At 45.0% G+C, this 21,339-nt stretch overlaps 1 protein-coding gene across 1 annotated transcript in view; it reads right to left on the reverse strand.

Annotated features, from left to right (window-relative positions):
• MYO15B (myosin XVB) overlaps nucleotides 1-20,599 on the reverse strand; it is a 961,787-nt gene extending 941,188 nt beyond the window's left edge. The window contains exons 1-3 of the mRNA XM_086930750.1: nucleotides 20,470-20,599; nucleotides 2,031-2,076; nucleotides 1,433-1,557 (exon numbers count right to left, since the gene is read on the reverse strand). Of these exons, the coding sequence (XP_086786876.1) occupies nucleotides 1,433-1,485 (53 nt within the window). The 5' untranslated portion in view covers nucleotides 1,486-1,557; nucleotides 2,031-2,076; nucleotides 20,470-20,599. The remainder of the gene's footprint in view (nucleotides 1-1,432; nucleotides 1,558-2,030; nucleotides 2,077-20,469) is intronic.
• Between the last annotated feature and the right edge of the window lie 740 nt (nucleotides 20,600-21,339).

A 21,339-nucleotide genomic window follows, 5' to 3' on the forward strand; every position in this document is an offset into this window, starting at 1 on the left:
GACTGATGCGGCAACATCCGAGCAGCAGTTGCTCTCTGCTCCACTTCCTATTGTCTTTCCTCACGCGAAGAAATTATCCCGATGCTGTCCGCTTCTTCCGCACTGACAAGCAACTTGCTTCTACCCGTCAGCCGTTTATTTCTTTATTCCTTGGGCGTGTTGAGGTCGCTGGAGAGTTTCCCTCGTCGCCAGTGTAGTGACGGCCAAAATGAGTTCAAAAGACTTCACTGTGGTAAACCATGCAGGTTTATTAAAGACCAGATCTTACACTTCGACCTCAGCCACAGCCTCCGCTTTGCAGCTTTTCACACACAGCTCCCGGCGCTCGCCTTAGAACGCTGGTCGCGGTGACATTCCAAGTGATGTCACCGCGAGCAGCTCATTACAAGCGGAGCCGCCGGGAGGGCAATTAGAGTGGGAGATACCACAGTGAGCTTATATAATTCCTGGAAAAAGGAGGGGGAGAGTTTGAGAGGAAGCATGGATGGCAAGAGATTTACTATTGCACTGATCATCCTTTTGAGTGATTGGAACCTACCCAACCAGGAGATAAATGTGGGTGAACAGGCATTTAGGAGGTCCCTAACCTTGGCAATGGTTGTCTACTGGATTTGACATTCCTGATCTTGTAGGGATGCTGTAGTTCAAGTAATAAATGTTCCGTTCTCATTGGGGCCATAACATTCTTTGTGTTGAAAATGAATGTAAGAGGTTTGTGGTCAGGAACTGTCCTCCTAAGCACTCTGTGTGCATCAATAGGAAACTCAGTGGTGAAAGGATTACTTCTATTTACTGAGAAATTCCGTTTTTGCTTTCCGGTGGCAATTGTGGCTTCTGCCTGCACTCTGTATAAAAAACGAAAACACTGCTGTGGTCATGCACCAATGTGACAAAGAACCAAATCCAGACAGCAGTGGCAGCTCCTCTGCTAAGGCGGAGGAGCGTCGCCCACTGCTCAAAAGGAATAATAAAATGATTATAACGTATTGTTATTAGCATTTTATTTTTCCTATTGAAGACAGTGGGTCTTGGGACAGGGCAGGGCTGCCGGGGCAGGGGAAGTGGTTTGCACTCCTTCAGTGCGCATTGACTGCATAGCCGGCCCAAACAGTCCTGCGCACTTTGCATCTTTCCCACCAGGCTTGCTTTACACAGCCTGGCGAGGAACATGCAAAGCTTTCCAGTCCTCATCTGAGCACCAAACCACGGCACTCAGACCAATTGTTGTGATTAGCTACGGGGAGCCTCAGAGCCAGGGTACTTCGTGCAGCCAGCGGAGACAAGAAGAAGACGGAGGAGAGGCGGCAGCCAGACGTCCGAGGCAAGTGTTTTTTTCCCATTTCGTTCATGCACCCCCATCACAGCCCCCCACCATGCCCCACCTCACCACTTCCGCTAGGTAGTAGCCGCTACTGCCAGATAGAAGTTTTACCTGCTTATGAAATCTTTGAATGGTATTCGAATGGGATAGCCTTCTTTCCGCATGTGAATGGCCTCCAATATCCCAGAATGCCTTAGTTGGCAGGCGACATACTCCACATCAAATATACCAGACACCTGCAAAGAAGAAACAGTAAAATCAGAGCGAGATTAGTATGGTCTACTCATAAACAACAGAAAACACTAATCATTGGAGAGTGGCATAGCTTGTTTGTCAGGGAGTAATAGAACCTATGCTTCAAAAAGAATTACAGTCAGCCTCTCAGAGAGCAGCACCACAGGATAGTCAGAGCACAACATAGTCAGCTCATCAAAGAGCAGTAAAAATTGTCCTTCAGAGAACAACATAGGCTGCATGTATAGAGCAGTTGTGCAGGGACATGAGCAACCATAGAGCAGGGTACCAAGCCTGTCAGAGAGCAGCAAAAAGCCCACATAAGAGAAAGCAGTGTTCCACCCAGTCACGAAACAGGACAGACTGGTAAGAGAACAACTTGACTATGGGAAGCCGTGCAGCTCATCCATAAAGCGCAAGCACAGCCATCACCCTTTAGTTAATAATATTCCTTTACAACATGTTTTTATCTTACCTTTTTGGGGTTCGGAGTGATGCACTGAACAAAGAATGTATGACTCCTACACAACAGAAAAGAGAAAGAGGATTCATGTTAGTCTTTCATAACTTGCTCATTCACATGAGTGGGATAGAGTGTGTGAGAGAGGTTATGTAACCATTAGCATTTATATGTAACTAACAGCTATTCATCATCAACTCTTGGCATAACCTTCTAGCAATGATATCTAAACTTAACTCCTAGAGGCTTCTGCTGTTCCAAATTAGGCTGAGGAAAGCATTGGGGTGAACAGCAATGCAGTGTATGAATATTTATTTATAAAAGACTGAACTCATGTCTGTTGTGTTAAGCATGCATCTTTCAGTAACAAAATTAAATAAACATGTGCTAAACTATCAACAAATTCTCTTGGCTTGGCAGCTGCAGTGCCCAAATTGTACAGAGCGCCAGGCAAAATTGCTTCTTGGTGTTATCTTCCCACAGCAGGAAATCTTTTCTTGAGGCCTTTGGTTATCACCGGGCAGCTTCTTGTGGTGGCACCATAAGGCTGTTACCTGAAGCTGCCCTAATGAAGCACTAGCCAATCCCAATCAGCTCTCTAAAAATTCTAGAAGACGAAGAATAAATGTTCTAACCAATCACCGAAATTCAGTGAACTCTCATAAAAGTCTTCAAAACTCACCGAAATTCAGCAGCGCAGAGTCATATTCCAATATCTTGGCAACAATCAGTTATTGTTCCAATTTTCAAAAAAGGGAACCAAGCAGACCCAGCATGTTATCGATCTATTTCTTTATGCCAAAATGAAAGTTCTTGCCAGGGATTGCACAAACCCTTGAATCCTCCGTTTTGCTTATTTGATTTGGCTGCTTCACTAGACACTTTACTTATTATTTTTTTTTGCCTGAAATGGGTTCGTTTACAATATAAGTATATATTTGTCCACTTTTTTGCGTTTGGATTTTAAGCAAGCAAAGCCTGATCTACTGTATCTTCAATTTGTTAGATAATTGTAACATCCGTTTTTATTTGTCATGCATGATTCTTAGCTGGGGTGTTCCCTTCTTACTCATGAAATTTGATTATTTTCTCTAGAAACAATTGTAAATGATGCTATTGAAATATTTTTACTGTACTTTTATGATTTGCTATGCTAAATCGAATAAAGTTATTTTGACTTGAGCAGACATCATAATCATGGTATTGTTAATCCTTTTTTCGGGGCTACGTTGTAAGTGAGGGGCAAAGAAAAACACTGGAGAAGAATGACAGAAGTGGTTAAGGAATCTGTGATTTTTAGGTCTCGCTTAGGCAGCACACATGTGCTGCCCTACGAGAGCCATTATGGTATATGAAAGGAGGGTCCCAGTAGAGTTTGATGCATTTGTTTAAATTTATTATAGAAAAATCAAATGTCATAACAAGCAATGTCAGTTAATCACAATGCATGAGCCATATCATTTGGTAAATAAAAGTGCCCCAAGAAAGGAAGGAAAGTGGGATAGCGTGATGCTGTGAGGGAAAGGACAGTGAGGGAATAGAATTAGTGACAAATCATATATTGCAAAGTTAATTCAGAATGCAATATGGTTTCATGGCTTCAGATCCCTGAGCCGAAGAATTAGGGGATTATAACATATCCCAAAGATATTGAACTGTTTCTGTTGACACCGAAGTATTCAGAATCTTGGGGGAGTGTCAACCAAACCAAATATGGAAGTAGCCGTCGACGTTTCGACCCCACGCTACACTTGTAGGCGTATATATAGCCTTACATCGGGGTCTTCATCAGGACAGGGTAATCAGCAAGGGAGCACTACAATATCTGCTCAGGTAGAGCAAATTTCATGGCTATGACCACAATATGCACGCTGGACGATCAGGCTGAGCCTATAGAGACCACTAGGTTGCAAGTATCCTGCTCTTTGATATCGCTACGCAACGGCGGGGCGGCATTAAGGATCACATCAGATATGCCGCATCTGGTTTTTGAAATCACGGAGTTGTAAATCGAAGCCTGACTGCAGAAGATAAGCGTGGCTGGTTGGGGAAGTTAATCACGTTGTTTTGACACCCCGGATCTATATAGCCCGTGAGAGTTCGAAGTATGCAGTTTCATAGATTTATCACTTGTCTCGGCGGAGCGTCCATAAAGATCGCATCACGTTTGCCGCATCGTGTGTAGACGATCATGGAGCTCAAAACTTCAGCCTTTCCGCGGTTGCAGATCCGGGGTGTCAAAACAACGTGATTAACTTCCCCAACCAGCCACGCTTATCTTCTGCAGTCAGGCTTCGATTTACAACTCCGTGATTTCAAAAACCAGATGCGGCATATCTGATGTGATCCTTAATGCCGCCCCGCCGTTGCGTAGCGATATCAAAGAGTAGGATACTTGCAACCTAGTGGTCTCTATAGACTCAGCCTGATCGTCCAGCGTGCATATTGTGGTCATAGCCATGAAATTTGCTCTACCTGAGCAGATATTGTAGTGCTCCCTTGCTGATTACCCTGTCCTGATGAAGACCCCGATGTAAGGCTATATATACGCCTACAAGTGTAGCGTGGGGTCGAAACGTCGACGGCTACTTCCATATTTTGTTTGGTTGACACTCCCCCAAGATTCTGAATACTTCGGCGTCAACAGAAACAGTTCAATATCTTTGGGATATGTTATAATCCCCTAATTCTTCGGCTCAGGGATCTGAAGCCATGAAACCATATTGCATTCTGAATTAACTTTGCAATATATGATTTGTCACTAATTCTATTCCCTCACTGTCCTTTCCCTCACAGCATCACGCTATCCCACTTTCCTTCCTTTCTTGGGGCACTTTTATTTACCAAATGATATGGCTCATGCATTGTGATTAAATGACATTGCTTGTTATGACATTTGATTTTTCTATAATAAATCTAAGCAAATGCATCAAACTCTACTGGGACCCTCCTTTCATATACCATTTAGCACCCAGGTCCCATGTGTATTTCTTGGGTAGAACCCCCCCCTTAAATCATCTACGAGAGCCATTAGCCATCGGTTTCACTTTTCAAGAACTGCACTCGTGCTTGGGGCAGCATCCACCTTGAGGGAGTGAGCAGTGGCGCGCCACAAGCATGAGTGCAGTGCTTGAAAAGGGAAGACAGCTCTCCCAAGCGCGTGCGCGCATCACTCGCGGGCTCACCTCCTGCTCTCCCTCTCTCTCACAACCTCTTCCTCGTCCTAAATCACTCCCTCCTCCTGACACTCAACTTATTTCTCAGTTTCTCCAACCATGATATTTCATTTGCACATGAGTGCCATTTCCTTTTCGTATTGCTGCGCTTTTATCTTTCTCGATGCAAAAACAGTGTCACAATGTTTAAAATTAGTCAGCCTCTGTAGACCTTTATCCAGCACGTATTTCCCTCCAGACAGCCTATGCCTGAAAGCGCTGGTATACTGTCTAACACTACTCATGAAGTATAATCTGACTCATGTCAGCAGGCTTGCCTTCACTGCGGCGGTTCAGCAGTTTTTCAATAACTTGATTACATAGCACTGTGGACCAATGCCACTGATCCTGCCGAACTACTTGAGGACAGGTGCTCCAAAACGTGCAAGTGGCTGCACTTATAAATTAAAAAGACAAATCGCTTGGAAACAAGGAGACTAAAGTTGCTTGTAGAAACATGTTTGATGGATTGTTTTCCTTGGAGACATCTACAATATCTCGACAACACCCCCCGTGCGGGGGACACCTCTCCAATCCAAGTACTAGAGCGCAGATTTCAGACCTCTGCATTACTCAAATAGTAGTTAAATATTTTGTTTCACTGCTTCAGTACTCAAACATTGCCCCTTATAATTCACCTTTGTGCAGCAATGCTTTGCTTATGGACAGCTAAGAGGAGAGGAGAGACTGCCCCCCTCAGTAAAACAAAGTTATTTTTAGCTAGACCCATATCCGAGGTACATGAGCGAGACACTCCACCCGTGGAGGAACAAGAAAGGCTCAGCAGTGTCCTAGAAAGCAACAAATCTCAATGGTGAATTAACTGAAAAGTAGACAGTGAATTTTTCATTATCTTCACAACTGGATTGACTTAAGTACAGATACAAACTTGGCAGTTGCAATCTAGTTACTACGTTAAGTTTGGTTAAACTTTTCTAAAATTCAGTTATAACCTCCATGTTTAAAAACTCAATTTTAGTGGAGACGAGGCGCACAAGCATGATGAAGTTACCTCCATCATCCATGGATCTCTACTGAACACCATAGCCATACACAGGGGGGTCGACCAAGAAGGTACCAAGGGGGTAGCGTTGTTCAAGTGGGGAACCACCACATCTACCACCACCACGTCCACCACCACCATCACCACGTCCATCACCACCATTTCCACCACCACCACCACGTCCACCACCCCGTCCACCACCGCCACCACGTCCACCACCACCACGTCCACCGCCACCACGTCCACCACCACTACCACATCCACCACCACGTCCACCACCACATCCACCACCACCATGTCCACCACCACGTCCACCACCACCATGTCCAACACATCCGCCACCACCATGTCGAACACCACCACCAGCATGTCCACCACCACCATGTCCACCACCACCACCACGTCCACCACACCACGTCCACCACTACCATGTCCACCACCATGTCCACCATCACATCCACCACCACATCCACCATGTCCACCACCACCACGTCCACCACCATGACGTCTACCACCATCATGTCCACCACCACGTCCATCACCACCACGTCCATCACCACCACATCCACCACATTCACCAACACATCCATCATCACCATGTCCACCGCCACCACGTCCACCACCACCATGTCCACTGATGGAGCAAGGTTTCATAAGTACAGAAACTTGCTCGGACTTAATCCTCTCGAAATAACATGTAACTTATTAATCAATGTTTTGTGAATACTAATAATTGCACCACACAACATTTTTAGTATCTTTTACTAACAGTAACCAGAGTGTCTTAGTATGGCCACCGAAAACGTGAGAACTTTACTGCGCATGCATCTACCACATCAACGTGGTGTGATGTATCTTTGCTTTTGGTGGGAATTCTTGCAGTTGCGCACAAGTGCCAAAGATGGCCGCTTAAAACTTCACATTCTAATGCATATGCCAAGCGTGAAATAAACCTTGTGTGTTCTGCTTAACCATTAATGCTATAGTTAAAATAAAGTAATGGGGTTAGAGTAGAAATAAGTAGTATTCAGTGCAATCATTTATTTTTGTATTCTGATATGTCTCTCTTTGACTTTATTATTAGCTCGTATTTGGGCCTGATGGGTATCGCAAACTCCATTTTGAAAAGGCTGCGCCTGCGCAGATGATCCCAGAAATCCCTAAAGTCATTGTCATAGAACGGCAGCCAAGACCCATCTTATACCGATGTTCCTGGGAACCTGACCATTTGACCCCAGGAGAGGAAGAAATATGAACTGTATCTAAATACAGTGTATATGACTTGAAACCAATATTGCTGGGTGGAATAAAATCATGGGAAAGTAAAATTATGGGCGGGAACATTGATCAACTATATCGAATGGAAATGATCTCATACTAGTATGATGTGATGACCTCTCCTCATCTTTCTGCCCAATCAAATGAAGGGAACACATAGAATTTGCAACATTAAGGGGGTGGTACACACTCTGAAATGATATAACTAAGGTAGGCTTAGTCAGTTAGATTGTCCGACTTGTCACAGACCCGTCACTGACCCAACGTATTCTGAAGGAGAATCGAGAGCAGGGAGCTAGTCGAGCACTCTAACAGAAGAATCGGGAGTCTTACCGAGGGAGAAAATTCGGTCTACCCAGTCGGGGTCCGAGAGTAGCCATAGAGAGGGGTGTAACACTGGCGTGGCACTTATCGGAGGTTACCTGTCCTGTCTTGCACCTGTCCTGTCCATTTGGCACCTGATTAGTCAGGACCCCTTTTCTTGTCCCAGCCCGCGGCCAGGGTTGGTCTTCGCACCATTCTAGGTAAATATAATCTATGTGGTATGTCCTTGTGACGTTTTCCCTTTCAACCCTTTCCAGGTACCAATGTTTAAATGCATTTTCTTTAAGTCCTGCAAGATTTATATTTTAATAGTTATTTTCTTACTTGCAAAGTTTCTGATCACTCTATTGTGGCCCTTGACTCATAAAATATTGCTTAGATTAAGTGTTTAAAATTTCTCCTGAGTCTGTGGTTATTTCCTATGAAGGTAAATGTCAAATCGCTACCTATTATTCTAACTCCCTGATCCTTATATTTAGGACTTAAAGCACAAATGACAAGGATTTGGTAAGTCATGGTGTACAGGTATAAGTCCTAAAGTGAATAAAATTCTGATAGGCAAGACGTTAAGCTGGATTACTGGTTCAATGTGTGAATGTTTATGGGCCCAGGTGAGTATGGTAAACTGAGCTGGTAATCAGCGCCCGCCATCAGTATTCCTTTGGTAGCACCACCACCACCATTGCCACCACCACCATGTCCATCACCATCACCACCACGTCCACCACGTCAACTACCAACACCACGTACACCACATCCACCACCACCACGTCCACCACGTCCATCACCACCACGTCCACCACCACCATGTCCACCACCACGTCCACCACCACCACCATGTCCAACACCACCACCAGCATGTCCACCACCACCATGTCCACCACCACCACGTCCACCACACCACGTCCACCACTACCATGTCCACCACCATGTCCACCATCACATCCACCACCACATCCACCATGTCCACCACCACCACGTCCACCACCATGACGTCTACCACCATCATGTCCACCACCACGTCCATCACCACCACGTCCACCACCACCACATCCACCACATTCACCAACACATCCATCATCACCACGTCCACCGCCACCACGTCCACCACCACCATGTCCACTGATGGAGCAAGGTTTCATAAGTACAGAAACTTGCTCGGACTTAATCCTCTCGAAATAACATGTAACTTATTAATCAATGTTTTGTGAATACTAATAATTGCACCACACAACATTTTTAGTATCTTTTACTAACAGTAACCAGAGTGTCTTAGTATGGCCACCGAAAACGTGAGAACTTTACTGCGCATGCATCTACCACATCAACGTGGTGCGATGTATCTTTGCTTTTGGTGGGAATTCTTGCAGTTGCGCACAAGTGCCAAAGATGGCCGCTTAAAACTTCACATTCTAATGCATATGCCAAGCGTGAAATAAACCTTGTGTGTTCTGCTTAACCATTAATGCTATAGTTAAAATAAAGTAATGGGGTTAGAGTAGAAATAAGTAGTATTCAGTGCAATCATTTATTTTTGTATTCTGATATGTCTCTCTTTGACTTTATTATTAGCTCGTATTTGGGCCTGATGGGTATCGCAAACTCCATTTTGAAAAGGCTGCGCCTGCGCAGATGATCCCAGAAATCCCTAAAGTCATTGTCATAGAACGGCAGCCAAGACCCATCTTATTACCGATGTTCCTGGGAGCCTGACCATTTGACCCCAGGAGAGGAAGAAATATGAACTGTATCTAAATACAGTGTATATGACTTGAAACCAATATTGCTGGGTGGAATAAAATCATGGGAAAGTAAAATTATGGGCGGGAACATTGATCAACTATATCGAATGGAAATGATCTCATACTAGTATGATGTGATGACCTCTCCTCATCTTTCTGCCCAATCAAATGAAGGGAACACATAGAATTTGCAACATTAAGGGGGTGGTACACACTCTGAAATGATATAACTAAGGTAGGCTTAGTCAGTTAGATTGTCCGACTTGTCACAGACCCGTCACTGACCCAACGTATTCTGAAGGAGAATCGAGAGCAGGGAGCTAGTCGAGCACTCTAACAGAAGAATCGGGAGTCTTACCGAGGGAGAAAATTCGGTCTACCCAGTCGGGGTCCGAGAGTAGCCATAGAGAGGGGTGTAACACTGGCGTGGCACTTATCGGAGGTTACCTGTCCTGTCTTGCACCTGTCCTGTCCATTTGGCACCTGATTAGTCAGGACCCCTTTTCTTGTCCCAGCCCGCGGCCAGGGTTGGTCTTCGCACCATTCTAGGTAAATATAATCTATGTGGTATGTCCTTGTGACGTTTTCCCTTTCAACCCTTTCCAGGTAGCAATGTTTAAATGCATTTTCTTTAAGTCCTGCAAGATTTATATTTTAATAGTTATTTTCTTACTTGCAAAGTTTCTGATCACTCTATTGTGGCCCTTGACTCATAAAATATTGCATAGATTAAGTGTTTAAAATTTCTCCTGAGTCTGTGGTTATTTCCTATGAAGGTAAATGTCAAATCGCTACCTATTATTCTAACTCCCTGATCCTTATATTTAGGACTTAAAGCACAAATGACAAGGATTTGGTAAGTCATGGTGTACAGGTATAAGTCCTAAAGTGAATAAAATTCTGATAGGCAAGACGTTAAGCTGGATTACTGGTTCAATGTGTGAATGTTTATGGGCCCAGGTGAGTATGGTAAACTGAGCTGGTAATCAGCGCCCGCCATCAGTATTCCTTTGGTAGCACCACCACCACCATTGCCACCACCACCATGTCCATCACCACCACCACCACGTCCACCACGTCAACTACCAACACCACGTACACCACATCCACCACCACCACGTCCACCACGTCCATCACCACCACCTCCACCACCACAATGTCCACCACCACCACCACGTCCACCACCATTCCCTCCACCACCACCACATCCACCACCACCACGTCCACCATTAGCACCACCATGTGCACCACCACGTGCACCATGTCCACCACCAGCACCACATCCACCACCACCGCCACCACATCCACCACCACCACCACCATGTCCACCACATCCACCACCACCACTTTCACCACCACCACCACGTCCACCACCACCACCCTTGACATATCGACCCCGGCTGCACATGGGACATTTAAGGATGCATTGGGTGCAAGAAGACGGGAATAGGGGCTAGAAGTATTACACCAGACCCAAGATAAATTTTGAAGAGGTGCAATGTCACAGGGGCTCCTGTAAAAGCACTTGCAGCATCTCTACCTCACAGTGGCATATCTGCACAAGCCACTCACTAAATAAAAGCATTGGCATAGCCAATAGTTCTCGCCTTTGGGACCTTATAAGTGTTTAGCCATGCAACACTTGATGTTGTTGCACCAAGGATATTGTGCTGGAAAACTAACACTTATAAGGTCCCAAAGGCAAGACCTATTGGCTATGCCAATGCTTGTTATCGAAAGGGCGTGAGCCATTTACTCACTACTGAGGACTAAACTTTATTGGAAGGCCTACTTTCTAAAGTTTCTTCCCCATCAGTATATGTTGCTCAAACTAATCATTGCTAATTATCTTTCATAGTTCAACTACGCAACTAAGCTTTCAGCCTGTTGCTCTGGAAGACTGAAAGATGCTAGAACTTAAAGATCATTAAGGCTTGACATTCTTGCTCTCTTCTCCATGCTCCAGGCCCTGGCCAGCTTATAAAACTGTATTTTGAACCCTGAGCAGACAAGCCAGCTCGGTGAGCCAGGTAGGGAAGTGTCAGACTAGTGATGGAAGTTGGTGGTGGTGGCACTGAGCTGTGATGCTCTGGTAATGAAAGGAGAAGAAACTGTAGAAGAGTATAGAAGGTCAGGAAAGGTGGCAGATAAAGAATAACTGGAAGGTAGAAAGGATGTATTGACAACAGTTCAGGTTAAGAGGTCTGTGTGGGAGGTTTAGGAGTATATTGATTGTTAGTGATGGTATCCAAATGTACTACATTGACAGGCATTGTTACCATTAGTACAGATCTATCTCATTAAAGCAGCCTTTACACACTATAGCTACGTCTATCATGGTTACGTTTTCATGCTCAATATGACATTTATATGTAAAGACTGCGGCTGGGTGCAGAGAAAGTATGCCAGGACTAGGGGTTTCAAGGATCTTAAATTGCAGATTTTCAAAGCCATTTTGTAACAAAGAGTCCCGTTTTTAAAAAAGACAAAGGCGGTGAATATTATGCAGTCTCTTTTCCTACTGCTTATTGATATAGCACATTCAAAGTAAATCTAAATATCCCCTAATCCTCTTCCCCTGGGCAGGAAGTAAACAACAAATTCAAAGGACATCATGTGTTATAAATGGGTATGGCCCATGATCAACTTCTTCTTTTCTAGCTTATTGGTGTTTTTAGAGTGGAAAAATCTGAAAGAACACAAATAGTACCAAATGTTTAAGAAGTAACCACAGAACTTGATTCTTTTTTCGTTCTTTTTGTTGTTTAGCTAAATGTTCTCCATCAGAGGCAAATTGCTCTTTTCTAACAGGGTTTGCTCTGATGGCTCGTGCTGCCGTCGGATGAGTTGAGGCCGGCACTAGAAAATACCCGAAGGACGTGTTACCATACTGCCAAAGGGCGGGATGTATCACAAGAGGATGGATAGTTGCACACACGGCTGTAGGAATCTCATCACACAATTTAGGATGTAAAGGAAATGCTGGCGACTGTATTGTAGTGGACAAATTCTTAGTATTCTTAGCATGGCTTGTGATAGTGAAGAGGCACCATGCTGGGGAAAAATACATCCAGGAGATGGCTAAAGATCATCCAAGTCCAACACTGTCCTAAAAGACACCAGGCATAACATAACCAATTTAGCATATAACAATTTAAATGAAAGCTTGTCATTACGATCCCACGATTGAAAGAGCTGCAACACAGCAGCAAGAACAGAGGAAGCTGACAATGTGAAAGAGCTGTAACAGCAGCAAGGAGATGGGAAACTGACAAAGTGAAAGAGCTTTTACAGCAACAAGGAGAGAGGAAACTAACAAAGTGAAAGAGCTGTAACAGCAACAAGGAGAGGAAAATAAAGTGAAAGAGCTGTAAAAGCAATAAGGAGAGAGGAAACTGACAAAGTGAAAGAGCTGTCACATAGCAGCAAGAAAAGAGGAAGCTGACAATGTGAAAGAGCTGTAACAGCAGCAAGGAGATGGGAAGCTGACAATGTGAAAGAGCTGTAACAGCAACAAGGAGAGAGGAAACTGACAAAGTGAAAGAGCTGTCACATAGCAGCAAGAAAAGAGGAAGCTGACAATGTGAAAGAGCTGTAACAGCAGCAAGGAGATGGGAAGCTGACAATGTGAAAGAGCTGTAACAGCAACAAGGAGAGAGGAAACTGACAAAGTGAAAGAGCTGTAACATAGCAGCAACAAGAGAGAATGCTGACAATGTGAAAGAGCTGTCACATAGCAGCAAGAAAAGAGGAAGCTGACAATGTGAAAGAGCTGTCACATAGCAGCAAGAAAAGAGGAAGCTGACAATGTGAAAGTGCTGTAACACAGCAGCAAGAAGAGAGGAAGCTCATAATGAGTCGCACATATTTATTTTATATGGTGTGCTTTGCCTATGTTGTTTACTTCCTGTCCAGGGAAGTCGGATTATGGGATAGCTAGTTTTACTTTGAAGGTGCTCTATAAATAATAAACACCACGAAGAGAGGCTGCATAATAGCGGCTTCAGTCTTGTAACAACATTTAGCATTTTAGTTGAAAACTTTTCTGTGCAGTTTTCCTGGCCGTCTTTCTGAAAGCAAGTTTCCCAACCGAGCTGGGAAGGAGAGAGAGTTTGATGTAAGAAAACGAAAGGGTTCTCCTTTTGAGAGTAGCTACAGATACCCATTTTCAAATGCTGATCGAAGTTGTGCAGGCCAGTTCAAAAATGTAATTTTTTTAATGTTTATTTACAAATGATGTAATGAGTTAGAGACGCCTCAAACCTACCCTTTGCTTTCTGTTCAATTCATGCCTGCATAATGTTAACTGTCGACCAATTCTTGTACTGCAATTGGCAGAGGCTAACTCACCTGAAGACCTTTATTTCCAGGAAAAAACTCATGTATTAATTAACGGTGAATGCTCAATACCTGCCTCGGTGCGGCACCTGTTCAAAATGTTGTAGGCTGTCACTGTTCTGCGAATTAGCTTGAATATCAGAAGCATTGTGGCATGCTTTTAAGCCTATGGTACGCACAACTGTTTTAATCTGTAAGTAGACAAAATAGAGCTCCATAGATTCGCAGTTCAATGAATAAAGAGAGCATCCAGTTCAGGTAGTTTTTTTTATCATTCCTTGGTTAGCAGTCCTGTTGATTCCATTATAAAATCAGGACTACAGGTCATAGAACCCAAAACAAAAACCTTACTAGTATAAGCTACACATGTGTGGTTCTTGGAATATTGAGACCTCTGACAAAAATGTAACTAAAAGACAGACATGACTGAATACATAGAGGGGCACATGCATGAAGCGATTTTGGAATCGCAAACGGTGCGAATCACAAAATGGGCCGTTTGCGATTCCAAAATCACTTTTTGGGATGCATCATTTATTTTTCATGTTTCGCAATTTAAGAAATCGCAATTTTTTGCGATTTCTCAAATTGCGATAGCATTTAAGAAATCGCAAATTTTGCGATTTTTTAAATGCTATGCATGATTAATTTTATTTTGCGAATTCGCAATTTTTAAGGGAAAAATTACCATGAAGTACACCTTCATGGTAATTTGCGAAAAGTTTCAAAAATGCAAAAAAATGCTTTTTTGAAACTTACATGTTACACACACACATGCCCTTGGGACATGTGTGTGAGTAAAATGTACTTACATGACATTCCAGGGGTGCAGGGGGGGGTCCTTTGAACCCCCCCCTGCACCCTTTGAATTGCATTCTCATTTTATTATTCCTTAATGGCGAATTCGCAAAATGAGAATGCCTTCCGATTGATTCCTATGGGCCTCTTGGCCCATAGGAATCAATGTAAAGCATTTCCTTATTTGCGATTCGCAATTAAGGAATCGCAAATAAGGAAAATTAGGAAATCGCAAAAAAAAATGCGATTTTTTGATGCATAGGAATTTGCGATTCCTAAATTGCGATTCCTTAATTTTCGCAATTTAGGAATCGCAAATTCCTACAATGATGCATGTGGGCCAGAACTTCTGAGTCAGCTGACCAATAGGTTAAGTCCACCGACTGTGTGGCTTCATTAGCTCATGAGCTGTCACATAGCAGCAAGAAAAGAGGAAGCTGACAATGTGAAAGAGCTGTAACACAGCAGCAAGAAGAGAGGAAGCTCATAATGAATGTGTGACTTCATTATGGATGTAAACGAACAGAGGAGGCAATCTAAAAGCTTCACAATAACCTTTTTCTGCAAGGAAGAAGCTCCCAATAATTATTCTATTCAAGCCATTGGATTGGTCTCCTAGAATGCGACTTGTATGTGTGCGTGTCCCAAAGCAGAAACAAAGAACTGACCTATATCTTCTGAAGCCTACTTGTCCAGCACCTCGTAACAGATTGGCGCACCGAGATCTCATGTTTAACATGTCCATGTTCAAGCAGCTAAATTAGTGATGGTTTTGTCTTTGCTGCTTCTTTTTTGCCTCTCGTGCCTTGCAGTGGCTTCTGGGTGAATTCAAACACAATGCAATGCCTGAGTTCTGTGTTTGTTGCTCACGCCACGTTTTTCTACTCTCTTCTCAACAGCCATTTGCTGTGGAAAGAGTGGCACTCCTCTTCTTAACAGCCACTTGCATTGCACAGCGGCCAGGTGCAATAATGTTTCGTTACTTACTGGTAATTTTTATTACCCCGATTAAGATCCTCCTCGTCCCAGTCCTTATAGAACTGAAACAATCATTACCCCTCATATCTCCTCCTCGTGCCAGTCCTTATAGAAGTGAGGACGTCACAAGCAAAAAACACCAAGAAAACGCATGACACGAGGGATTATGCAGATATACAAAAGTCTAATCAAAAACAAGATTAAGACATAGCAGCATTCGTAACGACAACAGCAAAATTGACCACAGAGGCATGCAAGACATCAAGGCAATAATGCTGGACAAAAGTATGATGGGATTGCCAGGTAGCCTCCCTACAAATCTCCTGGACACAATCATCAGCTGCCTCAGCACAGGAAGCAGACATCGACTGCATCGAACGCCCCTGAACCTGAGCCAGACCCACAGACTTATAGGACTGGGGAACTGCCAAGCGAACCCATGGACCGATGGTGGAAGTAGACACCTTCTTCTGCTCAGCCACACCAACACAGGATACAAACAGGGCAGGAGAAAGACGAAAACCCTAGGTACGCTGGAGGTAAACCTAAAGAGCCCGGCAAACATCTAAGGTAGAAGGAACAAGACCATCCCCAGGAAAATGAGGAAGAATCACCTCCTGTTGTAAATGGAATTTGGAGGAGACTTTAGGGAGAAATGCCGGATCAAGCCGCAATACCACCCTGTCCAGCAAAAACTGCTAATAAGGAAAGGAAACAAGCAAAGGCCCCCAATTCTTCCAACCATAGAGCGGAGGTGATGGCCAACAGGAAGGCCAATTTAAAAGAAACCATAGCAAATCTGCCTCCAACAAAGATTCAAAAGGGAAAAACTGGAGACTCTGCAGAACAGTAGGCAAATCCCAAGAGGGCACAATCACAGGAGTGACCGGATAATGAAGCCGAAATCTCCGCAGGAGTCGATCCACCAAAGGAGGAATACACTCCAAGGAGGCCCCCGAACCCTTACACGCCCGGACAGCAGTCCACTTAGTAGACACAGTAGAAGGTGAAAGATCTTTCAAAAAATCATCCCTGAGAAACTCAAGAATAGAGGCCGGATCACCAACCATGAGAGGCACACCAATTGACAAAAAAAACAATGTTTACTGTAACTCTTAAGGGTGGAAGGCCTACGTGAACGCTGGGTATCTCTGGCCACCTGGGAAGAACAACCCAAAGACTCCAACGTCAAACTTTCAAGGGATAGGTCGTCAGCTTTAATTGACAGAGACAAGGCAAGGACAGAAGTGGAAACTGAAGCAGAGACAGGATCACAGGAAGCTGGACAAACCCGTCCCAGACAGCCGCATCAACAGTGGGAACCAAAGGCGGCAATGACAAATAGAAGTATTCAGGAGAACTTGACACCTTCTCCACCCGAATCTTCTGCAGCACCCTCGGGAAGAGGGTTATCGGGAGGAGAGTATACAGAAGGCCTGGGGGCCTAGGAATCAAGAGGGCAGTCTCCACCCATGCCTGAAGATAAACGATCTCAGAGCAGAACCGAGGGAGGAGGGCGTTGTGTGGAGAAGCAAAAAAGTGAATCCAAGGCATCCCAAACTGAAGACAAAGGTCCCGGAATAGGGGAACAGACAGATGGAACAGAATCAAAGGAAGGTTGCAGCTCAAGCTGTCCGCATGAAAGTTCAGGTGACCCTGAATGCAAACAGCCTTCAAGGCTGAGATGTGAGACTCCACCCAGGCACAAATCACAGAAGACAGGCAGATTCAGAGACTTGCACCAGGTCCCCCCATGGCAGTTCAAGTAGCAGCGATCCACCTGATTGTCAGTATGAACCAACAGATTCGCCCCCTGGAGGGGAATCAGAAAGAACAGTATCCCCTGCCAAATGGCCGCCAACTCCCGCCAAATCGAGGAACGGGCGCTGTTCGCCTGAGACCAGTGCCCCTTGGCCTCCAAAGACCCCAATGTGGTCCCCCAAAGACTGCATCGGTTGTCAACAACAGGGGAGGAGTAAGCTGAAAACTGACACCCCCCTTTTCAGATTGGGAGTGTAAAGCCAACAGCCCAAGTCCAGAACCTCAACAGGGGAGAGCGGAAACAGAGAGTCGTAACCTGCACTGGAGGGGTCCCGGGAGAGACAACAGATGATTCAACAAATGCGTGAGGTGCAGGTGATCCCCAGGAACCACAGTCGTGGTCGCAGCCATCAACCCCTGGACCCGCAACCAAGTGTGAGCTGGAGCACACTGCAGACTCAGCAGATCCTTCAGAAGAAGCTGCAGGGAAGAGATGCGAGCAGGAGGGAGAAACACTGCCGCCAACAAGGTTTCAAAGTCCCCGGATAAACTGCAGTCTCTGGACAGGGCCCAGATGAGATTTTGCCAGATTCAACTTGAACCCCAGACCCCGGAACATGACCATGGGCGCCTCCAGGGCCAGAAGAGCCGTAGGAAGGGAGTAAGCAGAGATCAAACAATCATCAATCTAGGGAAACACAGAAAAACCACAAAGCTGCAAAACCCCCACAGTAGGAGCCAATACCTTGGTAAAAGTCCAGGGAGCAGTAGAGAACCCTAAAGGCAACACCTGAAACTGGTAATGGACCCCATCCACCTCAAACCACAGGAACCGTTGGCTTCCAGGATGGACAGGGACATGAAAATAGGCGTCTTCCAAGTCCAAGAAAGCCAGAAAATCACCCTCTTGGATGAGGGGAATGATGGACTGCAAAGTGGTCATCTGAACGTGATCCAGCATCACCAACTTGTGCAGAGTCTTGAGATTCAGAATCGGGCAGTTCAAACCATCTGGTATTGGGACCAAGAAGAGCGTGGTATAGAAACCCAGGTCCTGTTCCGCCTCTTGAACCAGGAGAACAGCACCCTTCATCAGCAACATGCCCACCCCAGACAACATAGCAGTTCCCTTCACAGGGTCTTTTGACAATGGGGTAACCAATAACAGGACTGAGGGGGAGGGCCCTGGAACAGAATCTGGTCCCCCTGACCAATAACTGACAGGACCCATTGATCGGAAATCAGAATCAACCATTGGTCCAGGAATAAACGGAGCCGGGCCCCCAACTTGGCATAGTCATTTCTGCTCAGCGCCCTGTGGCTGCTGCTGCTGCTGAGGCCAGGAGTAGTTATGGAACACAGCTCCCCCCACCATGGGCCTGTCCACGAAAGGACTGAGAAGAGGAGATAACACCCTGAAAGCTCTGCTTATGGAAAAAGGACTTCTTCTGGGCACACTGAAAAGGCTTCAACAACTTCTTCTCTTCTGCAGAACGCTGCACCATCGTGTTCAATTCGTCACCAAAAAGCCAGGGACCCTCAAAAGACAATTTATTAATCAAGGCCTTCTGGCAGCCTCAAGACGCAGAGGCCGTCTGCCCCAGCATCCGAGGAAAAGGCCCACAGCATCTCAAAAGTGACATAGGACAGAAACTTCACCAAGACCTCCATCTGTGCCAAGATAGGAGTGGGATCCCCCTGATCCTGAAGATAGTCAAACAACTTCTCAAAATCCTTGATAAGGACCTGGGAGGCATAAGTGGAGTAAGTACTAGCCCAAATCACAAAATAAGACACATCGTAGGAATGTTTTAGGGCCGTCCCCACCTTCCGTTCAACCGGATCAAAAAGGGAAGCCTCCTCAGAAAATAAGTAAGAGGAAGGAGCCATTGAGGACAAAATCGAATTGACGTTAGGCGCCTGAGAAAACTGTACATTAAACTCTGCCAAGCGATATCTCTTGCCCAGAAAGAAAGGAATCCCATGCTTGTCGACCTCAAGCCATAATTTAGCCAGAATATTCTTAATAACATCATGCAAAGGCAAGTTATCCACCACCAAGGTACTATACTGGAATACAAACCATCATCCATCAAAGATTCAGGATCAAATCCCAGGACCTCACGAATATGGGCCAACATGTCTGAAAATACTTTACCCTGGGTATATTTCCCTTTTGGGGATCTGTCCAAGTACTCATCCTCCTTTCCTTTAGATTTCTTGGCAGAAGGCTCAGTCAGCGCAGCCTGAACAGCAGAATTAATAAAATCCTGCAAATCCGGCCTGGAAATCTGCAACAGTTCATCCCCCAGCAGGCCCTGCACATTTTTCTTTTTGGAAATAGATTTGGCAAGCTCAGGGGACCGACTCCTCATCCCACATGGCCAAGGTAGAGGAACAAACACCAAACAGGAACTAACAGACAAAGAGGAAGTGCTCAGCAACACCCAAATACACCATCTCCCAACAACTTGATTTGCGAAAAAAGACAGCCCTGCCGCCTCCCCCGCAGCCAAATGCACACAAGACGTGGCCGCGGGAGCCGGACGCTGCTGAAAGCCCTCCGCACCGGAACGCCCTGCCCACCAATCGCAGAGAAAGCTCCCCGCTTTCTCTGTGATCTCTGCAAGGGACTCATTACTAATGCTGTTACTTTGGTGCCAGGAGAAGTGCAGCGATGGTTTTTATATATTGCCCATATGGATGCATTCCACATTAATAAAACCTTTTTTTTGCATTATTGCAAGCAACACTGCCAGATGCACGGATGTGTTCATTGCTGTTAATTTTGCTAATGAAATGCCTGATTTGGTCATTATTCAAACATTAATAATATTTGTAGCTCTAGAATATTTGTATTGCAATATGAAGCTTTTATTATAGAAAGAGTAGGAAACCCCTGCTACAGGCGTCTTTTCTTCTAAATCTGCCATAACTCAATGTTATCACTTTCATCCAAGGCTTTTTACCCCTACGACATATGTTACTTCAAGGAGCCCTCAGCAGGCCTGCCTTACCTCCCCAGTCTGTTTGTCAGATCCTGCAGGGACTGCTGGAACCTGGAGGCCAGGGTCGGTGGCGGCTGTCGGAACCCTCTTCCCCGGAGGCCAAGTTCCCGGTGGTGACTTTGATGCTCTTTGGCTTTTTCGAACAGAGAGGCCACCATCTGACAACAGGGAGAACATGAGGTGAGATGCAAGGAAGGAGGTTATAAATAAGAGGGAAGCAGAGAATGGTAAAAGAGGAAAAGGTGACATGAGAGGTACCCTAGGAGAAGAAGATTTAAAATAAAAAGAGGTAAATGTAAGAAAAAAAGAAGGTAAGGGATAAGAAAAAAAAGAGGCATCAAGAGGTGGAAAATGGTCAGGGGACAAAGCAAGATAGGGCAGCTGGAGAGGCGACAAGGTGATAGCGCTCATAACAAGGCGACAAGGTGATAGCTCTCACAAGGCGCCAATAATACATAAATATTCCCGGAAGAGTGTTATTCCCTGAAAGAACTGCAAGTGGTCCCCCTACAATATCAAGCTCGGACAAAGGGATTCACACATTCACTGCATGATAACATAAGACTGAATGGGAATTTTCCAGTTTGGAAGGTAATTAACAAGTGAGGCAGACTGTGGGTTGCCACTGATGAAGGGCATGCGCTTTAACCCCCAGTTCTATACCTTCATTTTGTTGGGTCACCTTAAGGAAAATGACAGTATAAAAGAGTGATCAGTTCTGCTTGTCCCTCCAGTTCGCACTCTGCCTTGCACTAAATTGTTGTCCTCCCTTTTGTGTTCCCCGAGTCACTTTTTTGGTCCAGACCTTTGTGTGCCTTCGCTGTCCTGTGTGTGCTTTACTGTAGACTCATCTCCCCCTTGTCCAGGATACTGGTTGGC

The sequence above is a fragment of the Lissotriton vulgaris genome, chromosome 7 (genome assembly GCF_964263255.1).
Source record: "Lissotriton vulgaris chromosome 7, aLisVul1.2, whole genome shotgun sequence".
Taxonomy (NCBI): Eukaryota; Metazoa; Chordata; class Amphibia; order Caudata; family Salamandridae; genus Lissotriton; species Lissotriton vulgaris.